The 21,369-nt window shown below is 39.9% G+C and overlaps 3 protein-coding genes and 2 pseudogenes across 7 annotated transcripts; 3 read left to right on the plus strand and 2 right to left on the minus strand.

Annotated features, from left to right (window-relative positions):
* The first annotated feature begins 4,305 nt into the window (after nucleotides 1-4,305).
* Nucleotides 4,306-5,981, plus strand: LOC137730761 (syntaxin-112 pseudogene; annotated as a pseudogene). Of its 2 annotated transcripts, none has more exons than XR_015957147.1 (3): nucleotides 4,306-4,591; nucleotides 4,710-4,787; nucleotides 4,899-5,981. The product of XR_015957147.1 is annotated as a syntaxin-112 pseudogene, transcript variant X1 (transcript). The 2 variants fall into 2 exon arrangements; XR_015957148.1 differs by having other exon boundaries at nucleotides 4,306-4,491.
* Nucleotides 5,982-6,177: 196 nt separating this feature from the next.
* On the plus strand, nucleotides 6,178-8,180 carry LOC148690778 (uncharacterized; annotated as a pseudogene). The gene is made up of 2 exons (XR_015956492.1): nucleotides 6,178-7,506; nucleotides 7,833-8,180. The product of XR_015956492.1 is annotated as an uncharacterized LOC148690778 (transcript).
* Nucleotides 8,181-10,982: 2,802 nt separating this feature from the next.
* On the minus strand, nucleotides 10,983-14,471 carry LOC137715715 (putative glucose-6-phosphate 1-epimerase). Of its 2 annotated transcripts, none has more exons than XR_015956774.1 (10): nucleotides 14,157-14,471; nucleotides 13,919-14,065; nucleotides 13,698-13,811; nucleotides 13,298-13,349; nucleotides 12,781-12,918; nucleotides 12,486-12,584; nucleotides 12,063-12,250; nucleotides 11,825-11,932; nucleotides 11,656-11,737; nucleotides 10,983-11,221 (listed from the first exon to the last, which is right to left on the minus strand). XR_015956774.1 is itself a non-coding variant. In XM_068455059.2 (10 exons), the coding sequence occupies exons 1-10, from the start codon at nucleotides 14,426-14,428 to the stop codon at nucleotides 11,156-11,158; spliced, it is 1,176 nt and encodes a 391-aa protein (XP_068311160.2). In that variant the 5' UTR covers nucleotides 14,429-14,471; the 3' UTR covers nucleotides 10,983-11,155. The 2 variants fall into 2 exon arrangements, 1 of the variants encoding a protein (XP_068311160.2); XM_068455059.2 differs by having other exon boundaries at nucleotides 12,153-12,250.
* Nucleotides 14,472-14,903: 432 nt separating this feature from the next.
* Nucleotides 14,904-17,306, plus strand: RUG2 (Regulator of chromosome condensation (RCC1) family protein). The gene is made up of 4 exons (XM_068475585.2): nucleotides 14,904-15,295; nucleotides 15,842-16,058; nucleotides 16,185-16,497; nucleotides 16,597-17,306. The coding sequence occupies exons 1-4, from the start codon at nucleotides 14,973-14,975 to the stop codon at nucleotides 17,079-17,081; spliced, it is 1,338 nt and encodes a 445-aa protein (XP_068331686.2). The 5' UTR covers nucleotides 14,904-14,972; the 3' UTR covers nucleotides 17,082-17,306.
* A 155-nt stretch (nucleotides 17,307-17,461) lies between these two features.
* Nucleotides 17,462-20,077, minus strand: LOC137736277 (laccase-11). Its single transcript, XM_088685894.1, has 5 exons — nucleotides 19,874-20,077; nucleotides 19,639-19,790; nucleotides 19,125-19,498; nucleotides 17,952-18,875; nucleotides 17,462-17,839 (listed from the first exon to the last, which is right to left on the minus strand). The coding sequence occupies exons 1-5, from the start codon at nucleotides 19,988-19,990 to the stop codon at nucleotides 17,709-17,711; spliced, it is 1,698 nt and encodes a 565-aa protein (XP_088542020.1). The 5' UTR covers nucleotides 19,991-20,077; the 3' UTR covers nucleotides 17,462-17,708.
* Nucleotides 20,078-21,369: the final 1,292 nt, after the last annotated feature.

Genomic DNA, 21,369 nt, shown 5'->3' on the forward strand with positions numbered 1-21,369 from the left:
ACCATTTCTTCCTCAAACACAATGGCCTCTTCCGCTACCTCTCATCTCACCAATGTTTCTACCTTCCTTCCTTTGAAACTGGATCGTCACAACTACCCCTTGTGGCGAGCACAGTTTGTTCCGTTGCTTCGAAGTCGAAGTTTGATGCCTTTTGTTAATGGAATGTACAAGTATCCACCTACTTTTCTGTTGGATGATGAAGGTCATCTTACTGATGACATCAATCCTTTTCTTAAGCCCTAGATTCAACAAGACCAGATGGTGCTCTCGTGGCTCACCAGTTCCCTTTCTCTTCCCATCATGCATGTTGTTGTCAAGTGTGTTAGTGCTGCTAAGGCTTGGATAGCTTTGCTAGAACAATACGCACCTTCTTCTCACAATTGAGTTATTCAACTTTTTGGCGAACTTCTCAATCTTCGTTGTGGTGATCTTAGCATTGCTGATTTTTTTTTATAAAATTAATACTTTGGCTAATCAATTAGCGTTATCTAGTTCTCTTATGTCTGATGCTAATTTAATTGCTACGATCATGAACAATGTCGGACCGTTGTATGAAAATACCATGGCATCCATACAAGCCTAAAAAACCCCTATTTCTTATGCAGCTTTGGAAGCACTGCTCCTTAGTGCTGAAACTCAACATCTCACTTTCATTTTGCCTGGAGATACTCCTATTCCTGCCATGACTTCCATGGCTGCCAACCGAGGCCACAGGGTTCATGTACCTGCTGGTTTTGCATGCAGTAGAGGATGTGCTAGTGTCCCTCATCGTGGTGGTTTTGCTCTTCGCCCTAATGGTAACAATGTAGGTCCTCCTCGCCCTAATGGAAATGTTGTAGGTGTTCTCGGTGCAAGTCCCTCCTTTGTTGACCGTCCACCACTCAAGTGTCAAATATGCTGCCGAAATGGGTATTCTGCGATCAATTGCTACAATCGCATCAACACTTCCTACAAAAGTCATGTTCCCAGTGCTCACCTCACGACTCTTACTGCTCAGTCCCATCATGCAGGTTAAGCACCCACTGCTCCAACAAGTTAGTTTATGGATTCCAAAGTCAATGCTCACATCACCAACGATCCTGGTCAACTCACCAATGCACAAGAGTACATAAGCACAAATAATGTCAATGGCGTCAATGGTTGCCAAGGTTTGCAAATATCTCACATAGGAACATCCTACATACACTCTCCCACTAAATCTTATACCCTTTTTAATACCTTATACTGTCGAAGTGCTTCTCAAAATATCCTCTCTATCAATCAATTTTCTTACGATAATGACTACTTCTTTGCACTTTACCCAAATTTCTTTCGTGTTTAGGATATCCGCTCGGGGGAGGATCATTTTATCAGGCCGGAGCAACATTGGGCTATATCCATATGCGAGTTTCAATTCAAATAAAAGCCATGGATTTTTTGCGTGCATGGGAGTTAGAGTCGATGATTGCGTTTGGCATTCCAAACTTGGTCATTCATCATCATTTATTTTGAAGCATTTAGTTTCTACAGGCACCTACAATAGACCCAAAGTGTCTCCACCACCCTTGAATCAAGTTCAACTCCAGATAAAAGGAGTAAATTCAGACATTTGGTGTAACTCTAGCAGAAGAAACCCCCCAGCTTTAAAGGTTTAGAGTTTCAAAGCTTCAAGGATTTGGATGTGTGGGGAGTATTCTCTTCCATTTTGGGAGTAGAGAAATGTATTTGTGAATTGGTAGGATCCTTGATACCTTGATACCTTGATGGAGAAGCCTATTTATAGGCTTTGAGAATGAATCAGCACCACAAATTTTCTTGGTGAAGTGAGTGAAGGTTGTAGGTGAAGTAAGTGGATGATGTAGGTGAAATAAGTGGATGTTGTAGGTGAAGTAAGTGAATGATATAGGTGAAGTAAGTGAATGATATAGGTGAAATGAGTGGAGGTTATAATTTTAATGTATTGGTTAACATTTATTTTACCGAAATTTCGATGTCTACAAATGCCCCCACTTCAAGGCGTGTCTTATACATGCGTTTGTCACTTGTAGGAGATGCGTTTTGAAGTTTCTTGATGTAGATGTTGATCCAGGGGCCGTCAAGGCTTGATCTTGAATTGGGCTGGAAATGTCTTTAAGGGCCGTCGAGGCTTGATCTTGACTTTTGTTTGAAATTTCTTCAAGGGCCGTCAAGGCTTGATCTTGAATGAAATTGGACCACAAGGAATTTCATGTGGTAGATGATCTTTGGTTTTGGTAGTAGATGAATCGACACGTATTTTGTTGCGCTTGTTGACTTTCAACAGCTTTGATCTTGAACTAGGTTGAACTGGGTTGAAGGATTTGAAATGTACCATTAATTTCCTCGACCGTGGCCGGATTTGATCGGCAAATGGCTCGAAGCCCCTGGGAAAATCTGGGATGTCTTCCCCGTAGCGATTATGTACCAAAACCCACATTAAGACCTTTAAGAAAGCTAGGAACATATACTAAAACATGATCCAAGACGTTTTGGATGGTTTTTGGAACTTACCATCATCAGAACTCAAGATCTCACCGGAGAAAATATAAATAGTGTTGGTGTCACTGGGCAGAGCAAGAAAGAAGGAGTAAGAGGTTTCTACCAGTAAGAGATCGCGACTGAGGGAGTCTGGGGGTTACAGTGCTTCGGTCTTGGCGTCGGTGATTGTATAAAGAGATGAGAGTGCTAGAGTGAGAGAGACGGGAGAGAATAGAAAGGAGAGAGAGAGCCCCGATTTGTGGTGGAAGAGAGCAAACGTAGTAAGGAGAGAGTGGGGAGTTTTTGGGATGTGTGGGTCTCACGAGCCAAATATAAATGAATAAATATTCAAAATATCCAATAAGAAAATATTAAAATGATAATAGAATAATATAATAATTTCAAAAAATATATAAAATATAAAATGGTAATTTTTCACAAAAGTATTTCTCGGACTCGTAGTTCCTCAAAATCTTCATCGTAGCTCCAATTTTGATTCCGCTTGCGCCTATGCATTTGTATTGTCAAGTAATTCGAGAATACAGTAAAGTAATAGCTCAAACGCGTCATGAACTAACGGTCAATGAAAGTCAATAATCTCGCCTCTAGGGTATTTTCATCAATTTACTCTTCTAAAATTAATAAAATCGTAGAAGTAGGGACGGGTTGTCACGATCTACCTACCTTAAAAAAATTTCATCCCCGAAATTTGAAATATGTTGCTATACATAAAATACTCTAAGATAGAAAGAAATATATATAAAGAAGAATTCAAGCTAGAGCGGTTGCATAAAAGAGAATGTCATTCTGTCACGATCGGATTGCAATGATTCCTCTTCCATACCTCCAAACTCAAACTTTCGTTCTCCTTCAATACAATACTAAAATATACTACTTTTGATGAAAACATAAAGTCGAAAATATTTATATATGTTTAATAACATTACGTCAAAATACATAGATATATATATACATATATATATATATATATAACGTAAAGTTAGAATAATTGTATTGAAATTAAAACTAAAAATAGAAAAAATTTCACCTACACATTCGTAACATCACGTACTCCGAGAATAAGCGCGTAGTATCTAAAAATGCTAACATAAAAGGATTTACTTGTCCACTTACTTAACGAACCCAACGAATAAGTTATTGATATTACAGTCTACAGCCTGCGATATCGATAACTCAATATTGTCTCGATAAGCAAGCAACAAATTCCTGAGAATGCAATATTACCATTTTGCCCCTCATTGGGAAATACATATAAATTGTTTGATTAGTGCCTCGAACGCGCTCACGTATTACCCTCTCGGGCGATAACACAAATAAATAGGAATTTTGAGACAAAGAAGTTGAAGACAATTCAATAAATGTGGGCAAAATATCGCTTGATAAAATTGTATCCATGGTAATTTTGAGAAGACAACCTTTGAATTTGGAAGTTTGCTTGGCAATTGGTGTGCGGCTCCACTGTTTTCTCGTCCTCCCTGGGTTTTGGTTTTGGGTGTAATTAGATTAAATTATAAGGGTGTTTGTATCTATTTAAGTAAATTTTTTGATATATTTGAAAGCTTTCATAAAAATTAACATTTTTGAAATTAAGGATTAATTTTTGGCTATCAATGATAATAACCCTTAGCCACTCCCACCTCTTTAGCAAAATAATATGGTTTGTTAAAAAAAAAAAAATCAAATAATATGGTTTCTACCGTTTAACTAACACATCAATAACGGCGTTACCATCGACTGGTAAAAGAGAAATTAACGGCTACATCATCCACGGCAATTTGAAATTTAAGCGGTTACACAATGAAACCCAACCCAAAAGAGCGATCCCTCCTCTCTCTCTCTCTCTCTCGTGCATCGGAAGACTTCCTTCTCGTCTCAGTTGTCTGTTCTCCTCTCACTCATCCCCTGCCCCTAACCCTAAACAAAAGGAAAACAGAAAACCCCACTGTCAAAATCGCAGTGACAGTGACAAGAAAGATAGTCGGCGACTCTGCGGCGGTAGAAACCGAAACAGAGCACTCCTATTTCTTCTATGTTTTTTCCCGAAATCCCACTTTCTGTAAATTTTTCGTTCCTCTTTCTCAATTCTTTTTTCTGGGTAGGCCTTAATCTTGGAAATTTGAAAGTTTAATCAAATGGGTTTTGTTTGTTTTCCTGATTTCTTCATGGGGTTCGGTTCTCACTGATGAAGTTTGTTAATTTTCTGTGAAATTCAGATCTCTTGGAGCAGAGTAACACAGAAGAAGAAGCACTGTAATCTTGAGAAGAAGATTTCGATTCTTGAATTTGAGAGGGTAAAATTAAACTTCAGTTAACTTTTCTTCAATTCCTTCAACTGGGTTTTCATTTTTCGTTTTCATTTCTTTGATTTCTAAGCGAATGTTAAATTTTCTGGACATTTTCAGGTGGCTTTTGCAGATTCTTTGCAAAGATGAATGATTTGATGACCAAATCGTTCTTAAGTTATGTGGAACTGAAGAAACAGGCGCAGAAGGACCTCGAAGCGGATCTTGATGTCGAAACAGGCGCAGGCAAACTCAACCCGTCCGGCCAAGAAAACCTCTCTCAGTTCTTCCAAGAAGTCGGAGCAATCAAGGCCGACATGGAAGAGATCACCAATCTCTTGCACGATCTCCAGTGCCTGAACGAAGAGGCAAAGTCCACACACAGCGCCAAGATTCTGCGCGGGCTTAGAGACCGGATGGAGTCTGACATGGTTACAGTGCTTCGGAAAGCGAAGATTATCAAGGCGAGGCTCGAAGCGCTTGATCAGTCTAATGCGATCAACAGAAAAAAGTCCAATGCGTACAAGGAAGGAAGCACTGCGGATCGAACTAGAATGTCCATCACCGGTGGCTTGAGAGTCAAGTTAAGGGACCTGATGGACAATTTTCAATATCTGAGAGAGAAGATAGTTTCGGATCATAAGGAAGATCTCAAGAGGAGATACTACAGCGCAACGGGTGATTTGCCATCCGATGAGATGACTGAAAAGATTATTTCTGGAAGCTTGAAAGTTGAGTTATTCGAAGGGAAGACAGAACTGGATATGGGGAACAAGGTCCGACACGAGGCGGTGATGGATATCCAAAGAAGTCTGACTAAGCTTCATCAGGTGTTTCTCGACATGGCTGTTTTGGTTGAGGCACAAGGGAAAGACATTGAAAATATCGAAGAGAATGTGGCGAATGCTGGTTATTTCATCAGTGGAGGCACAAATAGTCTTCATTATGCCAGCCAGATGAAGAAGAACAAGAAGTGGGTTTACTGGGTGTGGGCTGTGGGACTGATTATACTTATGGTTTGCATTATTTCGATGTTCGCCTCATGATTAGAACGGAGTCGGTACAATGTAGGGTTTAGTCCTGTGAAAGCATGTCTTTAGTGAGCTTTCTGAGCTCATAGAGTACTTTTCTTGACGCGATTCGTGGTTCTGTTAATCGACAGAAATTTTAATGAGAACTAGATTTGATTTATTGATTTTAGCATTTGAAACTCTGTTCTGGTGAAATTTTTTTTTTCACTTTGGTTACTTCAGTTTTTGCTTTATTCTAGAGAATTTGTGTTGAAAATAATGAGTTCCTTGATTTAAGGAATGTTTTATTCCTTGATTTAAGGAATGTTTTATTCCTTGTTTTATTCCATGTTTTACTCCTTGTTTTACTCCTTGTTTTATTCCTTGTTTTAAGGGGAATGTTTTTTTGTTTTTTCTTAGTCTCCTTCCTCATATATACCCGAACCATTGTACATTGCACATATGAAATATACATCACAAATTAAAGCTATAATTTCTATATGGTATCAGAGCAGGTTCATTTGTAACCTGTCTCTGCCATTCTTGCTGCTGCGAATTTTTTCTTTCTTTCAAGGTCTAAGTCATGACTGAAGAAAGTTCTGTCAACCATGATAAGGAAACCCGGCACAATCTCTCTCCAAACTCCTCGGACGTTGAGGTTAACACCAATCAACGTTTATGTTCAGTTCTCTTGAACGAGTTCAATTATCTTCCTTGGTCTCGAGCTGTTTCCCTAGCTCTCGGAGGCAAAGGGAAGCTAGGGTTTGTAAATGGAAGCGTGGAAGCTCCAGATCGTTCTTCCTCTACATACAATGCATGGCTCTGCAAAGATCAACTTGTCATGTCCTTGCTGCTCAACACCATGGAGAAACATGTTGCTGAAATTTTTAGCTACTCCAATTCCGCCCATGATCTTTGGAAAGCTTTGCAGGATATGTATTGAAATCAAAACAACTATGCACGGGTCTTCCAATTAAAGAAGGACATTGCCAGTGCTCAACAAGAAGGGAAAGCATTTGTTCAACACCTTGGGAGTCTCAAAGCCATGTGGAATGAGTTGGATGTATATCTCCCTCATACCACAGATCCTACCATTCTCCTAAAACGAGCTGAGGAAGACAAAATTTATCAGCTGTTAGGGAGTATGAGTTCTGAGTACGAGGACCTAAGGAGTCACATCTTGATGAGTCAAGACCTGCCCACCTTCAACAATGTTTGTGCAACTATCCAACGAGAAGAAGCAAGGAAGAAGGTTATGAATGTTGATCCCAATCCTAGATTAACGGAGACTCGGGCATATGCATCAAATTACAAGAACTCAGAAGCCAAGGTATACAAGGGAAGAAACACACATCTAAAATGCAAATATTGCAATGGTGTTGGTCATGAGGAAGACAAGTGTTGGGAACTTCATCCTGAACTCAAGCCTAAGTTCAGCAAAGATGGAAGGATGATACCAAGGTCCTCACAACAATTTCAACCTCATTTCAAGGCAAAACTTGCTAATGCTCACGCTCCTACTATCTCACAAGGATCCATGGAGTTCACTGCCAATCCATTGTCATTGATCAATGAATTTGCAGCTTACCTACAAAGTAAGGGACACGGAGGAGGCACACATGGTCAAGGCAATGAAGAGGGTAGTCACACAGCTATGTTGGGACAATTTGCCGGATTTCTTGCTGGAAATGAGAAAGTTCCAAAGGGAGAAGCATCAGGTATACTCAAAGCCTTTACTACTGCCCTATTAACTAGTACTGAAACTGATTGTTGGATAATTGATTCAGGCGCCACAGATCATATGACAAACAAAGTTACAAATTTACATCATTTTAAAAAAATTTCAAGCCCCTCACATGTGTCTGTTGCAAATGGAAAAAATGTCTTAGTTTTGGGAAAAGGAGAAATAAACTTACTCTCTCAAAAAACACCTTCCACTGCCCTCTATGTACCAACCTTTCCCTTCCAACTTTTGTCAATTGGAAAGATCACCAACACCCTAAACTGCCGTGCTATTTTCTCACCAAATAAAGTGATGTTTCAGGATGTTCTCACCATGAAGATGATTGGTGAAGGGGTCTTCATAAATGGACTTTACTACCTGTGCAAGAATGCATGTTTCACTCAGGCTCTTCAAGCTCAATCAAAGTCCATAGATGAAAATCAACTTTGGCATAGGAGATTAGCTCACCCCTCTGAACTTGTCTTGTCGAAACTGTTTCCAATTTTTTGTAACCCTTATCCTACTTGTGATACTTGTCAATTTTCTAAGTTTACTAGGCTACCTTTTGGTAATTCAATGTCTAGGACAAGTAAACCTTTTGAAATGGTACACACCGATGTATGGGGACCTGCAACTGAATCAATGGAAGGTTTTAAATATTTTGTTCTATTTGTTGATGATTTCTCTCGAACAAGTTTTCTATATCTTATGAAATCAAAAAGTGAAGTCCCTACCATTTTCAAAGACTTTCACATGCATGTTAAAACGCAATTTCAATCAAACATTAAGGTTTTAAGGTCAGATAATGGCACTGAATTTCTATCCAACAACATGCTTCAATACATAAGTTCTCAGGGTATCATACATCAAACCAGCTGTGTGGGGACTCCCCAACAAAATGGAGTAGCCGAGAGGAAAAATAGAGATCTCTTGGAAAAAACTCGTGCTCTCATGATTCACATGCACGTTCCAAAGAAATTTTGGTCGTTTGCCATCCTTACTGCCACTTATCTCATCAATCGACTTCCAAGTCGTGTGCTAGGGTTTAAATCTCCATATGAAGTTCTCAAGGGGAGGAAAATAGATTTGACACATCTCAAGGTGTTTGGTTGTGTATGTTTTGTTCACATCCAAACCTTGAACCGTGACAAACTAGATGCCAGGGCAACCAAGTGTGTGTTTATGGGATACTCGACCACTCAAAAGGGATACAAGTGCTTCAATCCAGTCACTAAGAAGTGCACAGTTTCAAGAGATGTGAAGTTCGAAGAAGACTATCCCTATTTTACAAGTCAGGGGGAGGATTTAGTTGACATGTTCCCACTCCCTCAAAACTTTAATTATCCGATGTTGGAAAATAGATCAGTCATTGTAAGTCCAGATTGTGAAGAAGTTCAAACTGACCAAATTACTGCCAGTGAGAGTGAAGACGAGTTCTACTCTGATCATTCTCCGCCCTCTACAGAGTCTCAGGTGATTAAAAGAAATCCTCCTCGAATCAGAAAACCTCCAGTCAGGTTGCAGGACTATGTTACATATGCCTCACGACATCCAATCAATGAATGTATCAGCTTTAGTAAGTTCTCAACATCTCATGCTACATTTCTCAGTGAAATTGATAAGCACTATGAACCAAGAAGCTTTCAAGAAGCATTTCTTCTCCCACAATGGAACCAAGCCATGAAAGAAGAGCTTCGTGCACTGGAAGAGAATTGCACCTGGAGCCTAGTTCACCTACCACCAGGAAAGAAGGCTGTTGGAAGTCGTTGGATTTACAAGACTAAATTCAAAGCTGATGGATATATCGAGAGACACAAGGCTAGACTTGTTGCTCGAGGTTTCACCCAAACCTTTGGTGTAGATTATAAGGAAACATTTGCACCGGTGGCCAAGATGAACTCAGTCAGGGTTTTACTGTCAGTTGCAATCAATTGTGGGTGGTCACTCTACCAAATGGACGTGAAGAATGCTTTCCTTCACGGCGAGCTGTAGGAAGAAGTGTATATGCAACCTCCTCCAGGCTATGATGGTATTAAAGGCAACATGGTTTGTAAATTGCACAAGGCAATATACGGATTGAAACAATCACCAAGAGCTTGGTATGCCAAGCTCAGTTCTGTTCTGGAAAAGGCTGGATTCATGCGAAGTAATGCTGATTCTTCGCTATTTGTAAGAATTGGCACCAGGGGGAAGTTGGTGGTCCTCATCTATGTTGATGATCTTATCATCACTGGAGATAATACCGTGGAGATTGAGGCACTAAAACTCTCACTACATCAAGTTTTCGCTATCAAAGATTTGGGAAGGTTAAAGTATTTTTTGGGGATCGAAATGGCAACATCTTCAAAAGGACTGTTTCTACATCAACGGAAATATGTATTGGACCTCCTTCAAGAAGCAAAAATGCTTGACTGCAAGCCTGCTATCACTCCCGTTGATTGTAAACTGAAGCTCAGCATAGATGGAGAAGCCATGCATGATGTAAGCTACTATCAACGATTAGTAGGCAAGCTCATATACCTTACTATCACTCGTCCAGATATCACATATGCAGTGAGCTTGGCTAGTCAGTTCATGCACTCTCCCACTGTTGATCACCTTAACCTTGTTAAGAGAATCCTTCGTTATCTTAAGGGTTCAATTGGGCAAGGAATTACAATGCATAACAATCAGTCCGCTGTCATTAGTGGCTACACAGATGCAGACTGGGCAGGTAATGCAATTGATAGGAAATCAATCACAGGCTATTGTACATTTGTTGGTGGAAACCTTGTCACATGGAAGAGTAAGAAGCAACAGGTAATTGCTCGTTCCAGCGCAGAGGCTGAGTATCGAGCCATGGCAGCCACTGCTTGTGAACTCATTTGGCTTAAAGGGCTTCTTTCAGACTTAGGGTTTCCTAGTTCTACCCCTATGACGCTTATGTGTGATAATCAGGCAGCCATGCACATTGCTGCCAATCCTGTGTTCCATGAAAGAACCAAACATATTGAAGTGGATTGTCATTTCATCAGAGCTCAAGTTCAAACGCAAATCATCCGGACCATGTTCACACGAAGCCATGATCAACTAGCAGATCTTTTTACAAAGGCACTAGCATCATCTCAGTTTCATCGGTTATTGGGCAAGCTTGGCTCAGTGAACCTCCTCGATCCAGCTTGAGGGGGAGTGTTGAAAATAATGAGTTCCTTGATTTAAGGAATGTTTTATTCCTTGATTTAAGGAATGTTTTATTCCTTGTTTTATTCCATGTTTTACTCCTTGTTTTACTCCTTGTTTTATTCCTTGTTTTAAGGGGAATGTTTTTTTGTTTTTTCTTAGTCTCCTTCCTCATATATACCCGAACCATTGTTTAAGAAAATCAGGCTTAATCTCACACTTTTTTGTAGTGCAATGCCAGATTTTTCTAGAGAGAGAGAGAGAGGGGGGGGGGGGGGGGGGGGGGGGGGGGGATACAACAGGATCACCAACTGAAAAGGAAACCTTATATTCAGAATTGAAGGAATATCCAGGATCGATCATCCATTATTGATGAGCTTTGCTTGTTTTGTAGCTTAAAAGCTTTGTGTAACAACAATAAAAGACTTGAAAACAAAGATGATATATTATTTTTACAAAATTGAATAACGGGGACCAGGCACTCTTCAATTAATGCTAAGATGTTGCGTAGCAGTCCACGTATTACCAGGCTCTAGTTGTACGTTTCCAATCTGATATGGACATGAAGAGGGAGACAGAGATTATGTTTGAGTTAGAATCGGTACATTCATTAGATAAAATATATATATATATATATATATATATATATATATATCTATATATATATATATATATATATATATATATCTATATATATATATATATATATATATATCTATATATATATAATTGGTATACAGTTCATAGTACATGAGGAAGAATATCTAAAGATTGTTCAATACAAATAGCATCTCATTGCTGACTGATGATGGCAACGTATATAATTTATGGACATCTTAATCTTAAAGAGAAATAGAACCACTCAGTAGTTAGTCGAGTTCCCTGTTTGGATACATCAGCATTTTTAGCAGGCAGTATCACATAGACAATTCCAATTTTGATCAAGTTCACAGAGTCAGTATCGAAGAAACAGGGAAGTTATTACCTTTGCATTTTCGACACAAACAAAATCTTTGTAGCATGCTTCCATTGTCAGATATGGGTTCCACAATACAGCATCTGTCCAACTACATAGAGAAAAAGTATAGGGGCGTCAAACAAGTGGAACAGAGAAAATTTTTTACCAAACAAATCAAATTAAGATTTAGGCTTACTTTGTGTTCTTGATAGATATTACATCACCTAAGCCATTATCAAGATGTAACTCATTAGGGGCATCCAGGTATACGCAATCCACGAATCCAGGAAAAGTGATCACATCCCTGTGTCATTAAGATACCAATCAGAAATGCCTAGCAGTCTGTGCCGCAAGATTTCAAAAAATAGTGCTGAAAAGTGACTAAGCTATGACAAAAGCATTTTATTTATTAAAACCTACTGCCTTAATCAAACCTTATTCACCCAGCCAACAAACTGAGGAAAGCATTGAACTCATTTCACTTTTTTCATGTGATAAAAGCATGTAACGAAAATGATACACGCCTTTCTTCCTTGCCCTCCAGTGGATTCTTGGGATCAGGATCTTTATTTAGCGTTTTGCATCCTTTCAAACCGTTAACTGATACCCCTTGTACAGCGGCCTGCATGATAAAGGTTAAATGTTACTGATACAATCATTTATACAATCCCATTTTACGTTATCAATTTCATAATCTTTGCTGAGGATCCTAGTATTTTCAGACTTTTGAAGTCATTAGAAGAAATATATGAATAGATGAATCATTTCCACCTCAAATTATTCCTCTACACCACACTGCTAATTTAGTTATGCCAGAATGATAACTGAACCCCTGAGGATAAAATAATTGTACTTACGCGGAAGTATGTATGCAATGCGGTGCTGAATGAAAATGGCTTGCTGTCTGTATTTTTAATTGCAAGCTCAGTGGAAAGGCTCTTTGTTTGCAAAGTGACCTGCAACCATTGAAACACATTAGAAGTTTTGTCCAATCCAGGTTATGGAAAATGCAATATCATATGGAGTCAATAAAATTATGACCACAAGTACCATTTTATGCATGTGGTGTAACATAGTATTGTTGTGTAGTAAATGTGCATGCCAAGGGAGCTAGACAATTATCATTTTCATAGAGGGATACGTGCAACTGACCTTGTACAAGGCTTGAAAGCTGAAATTCCACATGGAGCGACTGTATTCACCATCCTTTAGTTCTAAAATTATGGTAGGATCTCCTTGCACATTTTCAGAATCAATGACGGACCAGTCCAGATTTCTTGCAAATCCGTGCTGTTAATTGAAAGCCTCAGAACAATAGCAAAAACCAAATAATGCAGTCACGTATAGCCAGAACAAAGATCTGGATCTCCATACGAGAATCTTTGATGGAAGCAACAATGTCACTAGACTTAAACTAAAATATCACATCAGGCAATATGGTTTGTAAAATTTATCAAGAAATCAATCAACCACCATTAAACTTCAAATCCTAGTAGCCTATATACAAAAACATCCATCAACTGCCATTTCCTGGGTTTTAAGTGTTTAGGTTTCTAACTCTGGCACTTATCAGAACGAAGTATCTGCTAGCTCCCTAATATCAATTTAACTTGTAACATTAAAGACCGAAAGAAGACAATAGTATAGAAACAGAATTAAAGGAGTGTACCTGCTGCATAGGGCCTGGTCCAAACTGTGGAAAACAATGTGGAACGCCTCCACTATCCCAAGAGAGAATAGTCAGTATCTCAACGAAAATTCCAAGCTTTCAGGCAAAATGATTATTCAAAGGCACATGCTTAACAAACAAATCAAAGGAATTTCAGACCCCTTTGGAACATACAAAACACAACGAGATGAAACCACATTTGATATTTCTAAAGTAAACCAAGTAACTTGTGAATGATCATTTCCATTTTTCTCATTTTAGCAAACATAACAAAGTCAATAGGTGGCTCAAACCCAAAAGATACATCAAGAACTTAAGCTTATTGCCTTCAATGACTCAAATTTAAACAGACACGAATAACAATTTATGTTTGAAATGAACCCACGAATTCGAAAACAACCTGATTGGTTTCTTCTTGTTGAACACCGCATCAGGTCTAATAAAAAGGAGGTCTCTCCCATTTGGGACTTTCCATGAAGTAATAACACCACCATATAAATATACATCTGCCTCACTGCAAGCATCAAAACTCATCAACCCATTAAATTAACAAATTTTTTTTTCAAATTTCCGTTTCCAAATGCAAATTCAACCACAATCCACAAAGTCAACACAATGTACCTGCCGCCGGCGCTGGTCAAAACAACCTTTGGCAATTTCTCTTCTCCCTCTGCAAATTTCACCCCCGCAGTGGCGAGCTCTTTGCTGGCGGGGCCGCTTGCAACAGCCATCACGGACGACGACGTTTTTGGCGTTGTTTGCCAAAACCTGGTGTTTGTGTGACGTGAATTTTACAGGGAGGCGAGCTGATGAATGACCGAGTTGAAAGAAAGAGACAGAGAGAAAGAAATGAACTCACCGGTTGACTCGGCGGGGGTTCGGAGAAGTGAGGGTGGGGAGCGAAACGAGCATAGAAACCGTCACCATCGCCATCTTCTTCGTCGAGTGGGTTGTTTTGTGGCAGTGTGTGGTTCCACTCCATATGCTCAAATCTTCTTCTGTGACTGTTGGGTGTGCTACCACCCGCCAAGCCCAGTGATCAAACAATAGAAATTCGGATATTCTTTTAGTGGGTTGGACCGGTTCGATCCTCTTATTTACACGTTCCGTTTTATGTACAGACTCATTCATTCTCACACGTCATCAATTTAAACAAAAATAGTAAACAAACACAGGATGCAAAGGAAATAATTTCTGCATACTTTTTTCTTCTCTTCTTACACATGTGTTTATTTTTTACATGGATGCTCTCTTGCTTTATTTGATCTAAAAACCGTATATAAACATAATTGTGCTTAAACTGGAGTGTTAAAATCATTTTCCTTTAGCAATTATCTTCATGTATATATCAACAAAAAGATTATATTGCAATTAAACAACAGAAGTTAACTATTAATTTAATGATGCTGTAATTTTTACTATTGAACGAGATTTTAAGTTCTAATCCTCAATATCGTTGTATCGGAGAAACGGTCTAATTGGAGTTGTTGCAACCCGGTTTTGACAGGTCGAACCAACCCCAAATAATGTCCGGAGCCCGCTGTTCAATGTTGCAAGGCCCATGGGCCATGGAGAACAAGTATCACGGCAGCAACAGCCCAACTTTGGCCCCAACAGAAGCGCAGATCAAAATCAGCGGCTAGTCGAGTTCGAGGAATGAACTTTGAATTCTCCGATGAAAGGAGGACTGGGATCCCTGGTGAAGGGGCCTTGTGCGGTTAACGCGATCATTCAAAAGCTGCAGAGATGTATGAGCAGCGGAACCGCCGCAGTCATGAGCTTTGGCGACGGAAACCACGGTGCTCTGGGCCTGCCGACTTCCCTCATGGGACTCGGCGTTGACGCTTACGAGCCCATCCGGGTCCCTTCTCTGCCTCCTGATGTCACCAGCGTCGCCGCCGGGCACTACCACTCCCTCGCCGTCACTTCCCAAGGGCAGCTCTGGGCTTGGGGCAGAGACCTTGAAGCCCAACTCGGCCGCGGACTGCCTTCTCCCAGGTAAAAGCCTTCAGCTTTTCAGCTTAACTGAGCTCTAAGATTCAACATAAGCTTACCCTTTTAACCATTTTTCGAAGGCCCTAAGTGATAAAAGAAAGGAGATGAGTTTATTTCTTGTGGTTGTGCATCAATTGGTGAAGATTAACTATGAAAGTGCTTTTCTTGGTTGTTGGTCAAGATTTTATGTGATTAACCATGAAAGTGCTTTTATTTTGTTGTTGGTCAAGATTTTATGATTCATCATGGAAGTGCTTTTTTTTTTTTCTGTTGATGGTCAAGATTAAGTGACTAACCATGACAGTGCTTTTTTTTGTTGTTGGTCAAGATAAAGTGATTAACCATGAAATGAAAGTGCTTTTTTGTTGTTGTTCTTCTTGAGGCCCCTCTTTTGAATTGAGTTGTTGGATCTTCATTGGATTTCTGAGAATTTTCTGAGAATTTTCATTGGATTTCTGAGAATTTTCATTCGACTGGTTGCTACCACATTTTACTGTGAATTATGGAATTGTAAGTTACTGCATAATAAGGTTTTGTTGTTGGTGGCAGAGATTCATGGAATGAACCAAAGAGAGTAACTGGGTTGGATCAAGTAAACGTTTGTGCTGCATTTGCGTCTGGTGTTGTTTCTGCAGCCATTGGAGATGATGGTTCTTTGTGGGTTTGGGGAAAGTCGAAGCGCGGCCAGCTTGGACTTGGAAATCAAGTCACTGAGGCTGTGGTACCTTCCAGAGTTGAAGCACTATCGGGAGAGAAAATAATTAAGGTGCGGTTTAAAGCTTAAGGTATGAATTTGTTATACGCGGTAGAAAATAGAAAATAAATGCTTTGTCTAGGATGCTTGTTTACTTAATAAGAAGGAAGTTTCTGGGGCACACATGTTCTTTGGCAGGTATCATTCGGTTGGGGGCATGCTCTTGCACTGAGTGAGGATGGAAAATTGTTTGGTTGGGGTTATTCAGCCGATGGTAGGTTAGGAAGCATTACAGAATCCTTGGAGACGTCTCTACTGGAATCACGGGCCGGTTTGAGTGATAAGGAACTATCAAGTTCAACTGTGGAAGCTGCGGAGAAGCTGGTTTTAGAAGGGATGGCTAAGGAGAATGACATGCCGATAGTTTGGGAACCTAGTTTAGTGAGAGAACTACATTCTGTTGAAGTTGTAGACATTTCATGTGGTTTTGATCATTCATTAATTCTTTGCGGTAGGTGGTGTTGTGTGCATTGATATGCTTGCACAGAAATATATATTATATTCCAGAACAACATACATATAAATATTCATGTGCGGATGCTTGTTTCAGGTGATGGAACACTACTAAGTTGTGGGAGCAACGTATATGGTCAGTTGGGCAGAGAAAAACAGGATTTGGGATTGTTCCCTGTTGACATAAGCTTCCGTCCCACATCTATAGCATCAGGGCTTGGCCATTCTTTGGCAATTTGCCAGGTTCCATCGTCGAATGTTATAAAAGGAGCCGAAGACATTGTTACATGGGGGTGGAATCAAAGTTCTCAGCTTGGAAGAGGTGGTTCGGAGAATATTCCATTGGTGGTTGAAGGATTGGAAGGGGAAATTCCTGTCTCAGTGTCAGGAGGGCGTGTGCATTCCATTGCTCTCACATCCAAGGGAGAAGTGTGGGTTTGGGGTTGTGGTAAGAATGGAAGATTAGGGTTAGGAAGCTCCTGTGATGAAGCAGAACCGATTTTGCTCGACTCTGTAGAGGGTTGTCAAGTTTTACAAGCTGTGTCTGGATTTGATCATAATCTTGTCCTGATTGCGGAGTGATGTGCATGACATAACGATTGTAATTGCGTTTTGTTCTGTGGTTTTGCTTAGTAATTGTCCGTTTTATGGATTCTATGCTCCAATGTATCTGTTAGTTTATCGAAGCTTCTTAGGATATTGAGTTTCAGATCAAAGAGAAACAAAAATGTAGATTGTCGAATACTACGTTCTATAGTAGAGAGATCGTGGGTTTCCACATCACGAATAACATAGAACTTAACATTTTATCTTGTTTTCCTTTGTCACAAGGGTTGGTGAATGCGTATCTTTCAACTTCGATCCTTCGGTTCTTTAGAATGTTGCTACTTACGCCTGCATCTCCAGATTTCTTGATTCGACGGACCATGAGATTTTTGTTTTGTTTTCTGCAAATATCTGTGTTGTGACAATGTAAAGATGTGGTTGTATAAAATGATTCCTGTATGATTTAGAAGAATTACAGTGAAAGAACACAATTAATACATAGTATGGTATAATTTGTTACATTTACAGTCTCACACAAAGTGATTTTTGTAGATTGGTTATTGTTTGTGAACCCTCGAGAAACCTTCTGCAACTTTTTGCAAGAAGCGCAAGTAGGTGGTACTCCAATGTCACCAGATTGATATGAACCGGGTCCGCGCGTCATCAGCAAGGCGGAAGATCCTTAGGCGGAGGCAGAACAGAATGATCCGATCCTGGTCCATCTTCTACGACGAATGCTGTTTTCAGTCCCCAGCCAGTATGAAGCTCCAAATGACAGTGCATGAACCAAACGCCTAGACGTTCAAACAAGAAGCAAAGGGTTATAGTAAGTAAATAACCAATAAGTCTCTCATTGTATACGTGGTCAGTAAATGTGGTACATGTAAATTAAAGTGATCATCGTACCTGGATTATCAGCTCTAAACCGAATGGCAGTCCAACCACCTGTGGGGACTCCAACTGTATTTCTCTCAACAGGATCAACCAAGTTATACTTAGCAGGGTCCTTGGCAGGATCAAAATTCCCAATCCCAGTTCCCACAACAAAGAAGTTGTATCCGTGGAGATGGAACGGATGCGATTCCACGGTTAGGAGATTCGTGTCTTGTAAAACCAGCTCAACTGTCGAATTGAAAGCAATCTTGCTCAGCCTAGTTCCAGTTGATGTGCGAAGACTGGCTGTGAGTGGTGCACCAGTGTAGTTGAAAGGAGTTGATGGCCTATCGGGGAAGTCGGTTTTGAACACGCCTTTGAGATTAAAGTAATGTGCTTGCAGAAGCCCCACCTGCGGCATCTCGAAAGAGATGTTGTTCAAGGAAGCAACAAATCTTGTTCCGTTGAGGCAACTAGGGCATGATTCTTTCCCGAAACCAATGGTGTAGAAGAGTTTCCGGTCGACTTTGAGAGGCACATTGGCCGGAAAGTTTGGAGCGTTTAGGCTCCTGAGCTTATTGTTGTAGCTTAAAGCGAAGGACGTGTCGTTAGGGTTAGGCAATTGAGGAAGGCTTGGCAGGACAGTGTTCGGAACTCCTCTGTATTGGAGAATTCCAGTGGCTATCTTGTTGTCTACGGGAACTGGAGCATCCATGAAAGGCCTAGCAGCCATGAAGTATCTGCCTGAAGCTTGATTGGCTTTGACCAAAACGTTTGTGGTCTGGCCTGGTGCAATTAGTATGGCTTGAGTAGTGAAGGGTTTGGTGTAAACTGCGTCAACCTCCACCACTGTCAGGTTGTGTCCAGCAATGCCGAAGAAAAGTTCGTCGTTGAGAGCGGCATTGATGATTCGAAGGAGATAGGTCTTCCCTTGCTCAACCACCATTGTAAAAGTATCTAAAACCAAATAAAATAGAACAAAATTGAAATTAGAACTTTTGGAGTTGTGCTTATGTTCAAGCTCAATTTGTTGCTTGTGTTTTAAGAAATTCGTTTTGGGGTTTGGAGTTAAAACATTTTGGCTTTAGGGTTTCCTTTAGCAGTCCGACGTTCTATCTTTCTTAAAGATAGGACGCGCTGAGGAAACTTCACTTATACTTTTCACCTCTGATTCCATCTAACGTATTTGAAAGTAGGCTTGCTTACGTTTCTCGGAGCAAGGAAACAATGGCCCTGGCTTCCCATTGATGGTGTGAGCATCCGAGGAGTTTGGTGGCAATCCCAGGCCGTTTGCTTTGTTGACAAAGGTTTCCACATCCACATTCCACCATTCTCCAAGTATAATCTTAGTTTCCCAGTACGGCTGTGGGAATGGGAATGGAGTTCCTTGTTTAGGCACGATCACAATTGCTCCATAGACAGTAGCCCTTAGCCAAAGAATATGTGCATGCCACCACAAAGTTCCTCTTTGCCCCGTCACATTGAAGTCGTAAGTGTAGCTACTTCCGGTCTGGATTGGACATTGCGTCACATAAGCTGGTCCATCTGCCCAACCATTTCGGTACTGCTTCAATCCATGCCTGTAAAGAAAGGATCAAATTCAACCCTCTAAATGTTTCTGCTAAACTAACATGTTTTTCTTGGGGAACCGGTAATTAGCACTTTCACAACGAAAAAAGGTTGTCATAAGAAAGGCTGGTTGGTTTAGTTAAATTCTTACCAGTGAATTGATATGTTGTATTGAGCATGGTTTGTAACATTGATTTGAAGTCTGTCACCTTCCCGGACATAGATCGTAGGCCCCGGAAACCTTCCATTTACAGTAACAATCGATTTTGCATGGCACAATCTGCTCACATTCTTTACTTGAACCTGTAAAAGCACACAGAGGAGGATGTTATCGAATCGAAAACCATGCATAAAGTACTACTTTTTATTGCATGGAAACAACTCACATCAAACTGGTATTTCTTTATAGCAGCTTCAGCTGGAGAAGTGATTAAGCCAAGAAACCCGCAGAAAACAAACACGAACGCACACAAAAATCTATTCCGGAGGCAGCTGCTAGCCATTTCGATTCTCTCTTTTGATCACAACTCCTTCATGGTTTATGTGAAGAGGCAATGAGGCATGAAGACAAAATGCCAAATATTTATATGAATGTGTTGAGGCAAAAGATTTGCATTTTTCTTTTCAAGCTTGTCAAGGAGCTTCTGGCTTGATCAAATGATTAGGTAGGAATTGTGCTGGACATTAAACCTTGTAAGCAAAATTCTGAAAGGGACTCGGATTGGCTTTGACTGACTTTAAGGCTGGGATTGCTAATTTCAGCTTTCAGAAACCTCAGCTTTGTAAAATGGATAAAGGATGTATTTTAAAGGGACATCTGTATTTTTATGTGCACCAGCCAAAACCCTAAATGCAGTGCCAAGCTTTTCCGTCAAGCGAAAGGTATAGCCTATTGCTTGAAGAATATGGTATCACTAAAGAGTCTCGTGGTGGGGAAAACTCGTGTGTACTCGGAAAGTCACGGTTTTCGATGCACTATTATGTTTTATTTTATCACTTACGTGGCAAATCATGATTAACTTGGGTTAATTACTTGCAATATGACATACGGAGTGGAGGAGAAGTTATAAGTTCTCTATGAATTCGACTATTGGATGGTCATATACTATTATCAATCCATACGTATTTTAATGAGATGACATTATATTTTAAGTTCATGACATATTAATTATGATCTATTTTTCTACTCATATTTTAATATATAAATTAATAATACCATGTAACAATGCAATGTCGTACTAAACAATCTCTCGATACATCTCGTCCTCGTCATCCATGTAAAAGCTCTTTGCAAGGTGCCATTTGGGCAATGCAAATGCTTCACTGCTGCTATGCAATTCTTCTGTTGGGTCAGATGTCATTCACCCTGGAGTTGCTTACAGCTATGTAGGGTGCTGCCTACTAATCCTAAGGGCCCATGGTGAATCAGAATCTAATTCATTTATATAAATATGAATGGGGGAATATATATAAATATTTGAGAGCTTACTTTTAAGCGTCCCTTAGCATTTCTTTGGTATCAGAGATATGGTTGTGCGTACTTTGGGGCTCTTTTCGTTAAGGTACTTCGGATAGAAGCTTCCTCTTGCTTTTGATTTTGCCTACTCCATAAGGGAAAAACAAATGGAATACACACATACACACACATAAAAGAACATCCTCTTCTCTTTTTTAACTATATTGCATCTTCAATTCTGTGTGTGTTCGAAGATTTACTTCCAAAAAAAAAAAAAAACCCTTAGGCAGGAGAAAAATTTAGGTATAGGCGATCACATTATCTATAGGCATCTCTCATAATAGTATCAAATCTCATGTAGTTTGGTTCCGTTTAAATTAATAATGGTCTCATTCAATATAAGAGTTGTTTTAGTCAGACAATCCT

This window comes from Pyrus communis, chromosome 15 (genome assembly GCF_041283825.1).
Source record: "Pyrus communis isolate YQ-2024b chromosome 15, ASM4128382v1, whole genome shotgun sequence".
NCBI lineage: Eukaryota > Viridiplantae > Streptophyta > Magnoliopsida > Rosales > Rosaceae > Pyrus > Pyrus communis.

Coding starts and splice junctions, on each gene's coding strand:
- LOC137715715 (XM_068455059.2), bottom strand. CDS start 14,428: ATGAATGAGTCTGTACATAAAACGGAACGTGTAAATAAGAGGATCGAA. Junction 13,812..13,918: donor TTGACCAGCGCCGGCGGCAG/GTACATTGTGTT, acceptor TGATGCTTGCAG/TGAGGCAGATGTATATTTAT. Junction 12,251..12,485: donor CATTGCATACATACTTCCGC/GTAAGTACAATT, acceptor TTTATCATGCAG/GCCGCTGTACAAGGGGTATC.
- RUG2 (XM_068475585.2), top strand. CDS start 14,973: ATGAAAGGAGGACTGGGATCCCTGGTGAAGGGGCCTTGTGCGGTTAAC. Junction 15,296..15,841: donor CGCGGACTGCCTTCTCCCAG/GTAAAAGCCTTC, acceptor TGTTGGTGGCAG/AGATTCATGGAATGAACCAA. Junction 16,059..16,184: donor CGGGAGAGAAAATAATTAAG/GTGCGGTTTAAA, acceptor GTTCTTTGGCAG/GTATCATTCGGTTGGGGGCA.
- LOC137736277 (XM_088685894.1), bottom strand. CDS start 19,990: ATGGCTAGCAGCTGCCTCCGGAATAGATTTTTGTGTGCGTTCGTGTTT. Junction 19,791..19,873: donor TAAAGAAATACCAGTTTGAT/GTGAGTTGTTTC, acceptor GTGCTTTTACAG/GTTCAAGTAAAGAATGTGAG. Junction 19,499..19,638: donor TACAACATATCAATTCACTG/GTAAGAATTTAA, acceptor CTTTCTTTACAG/GCATGGATTGAAGCAGTACC.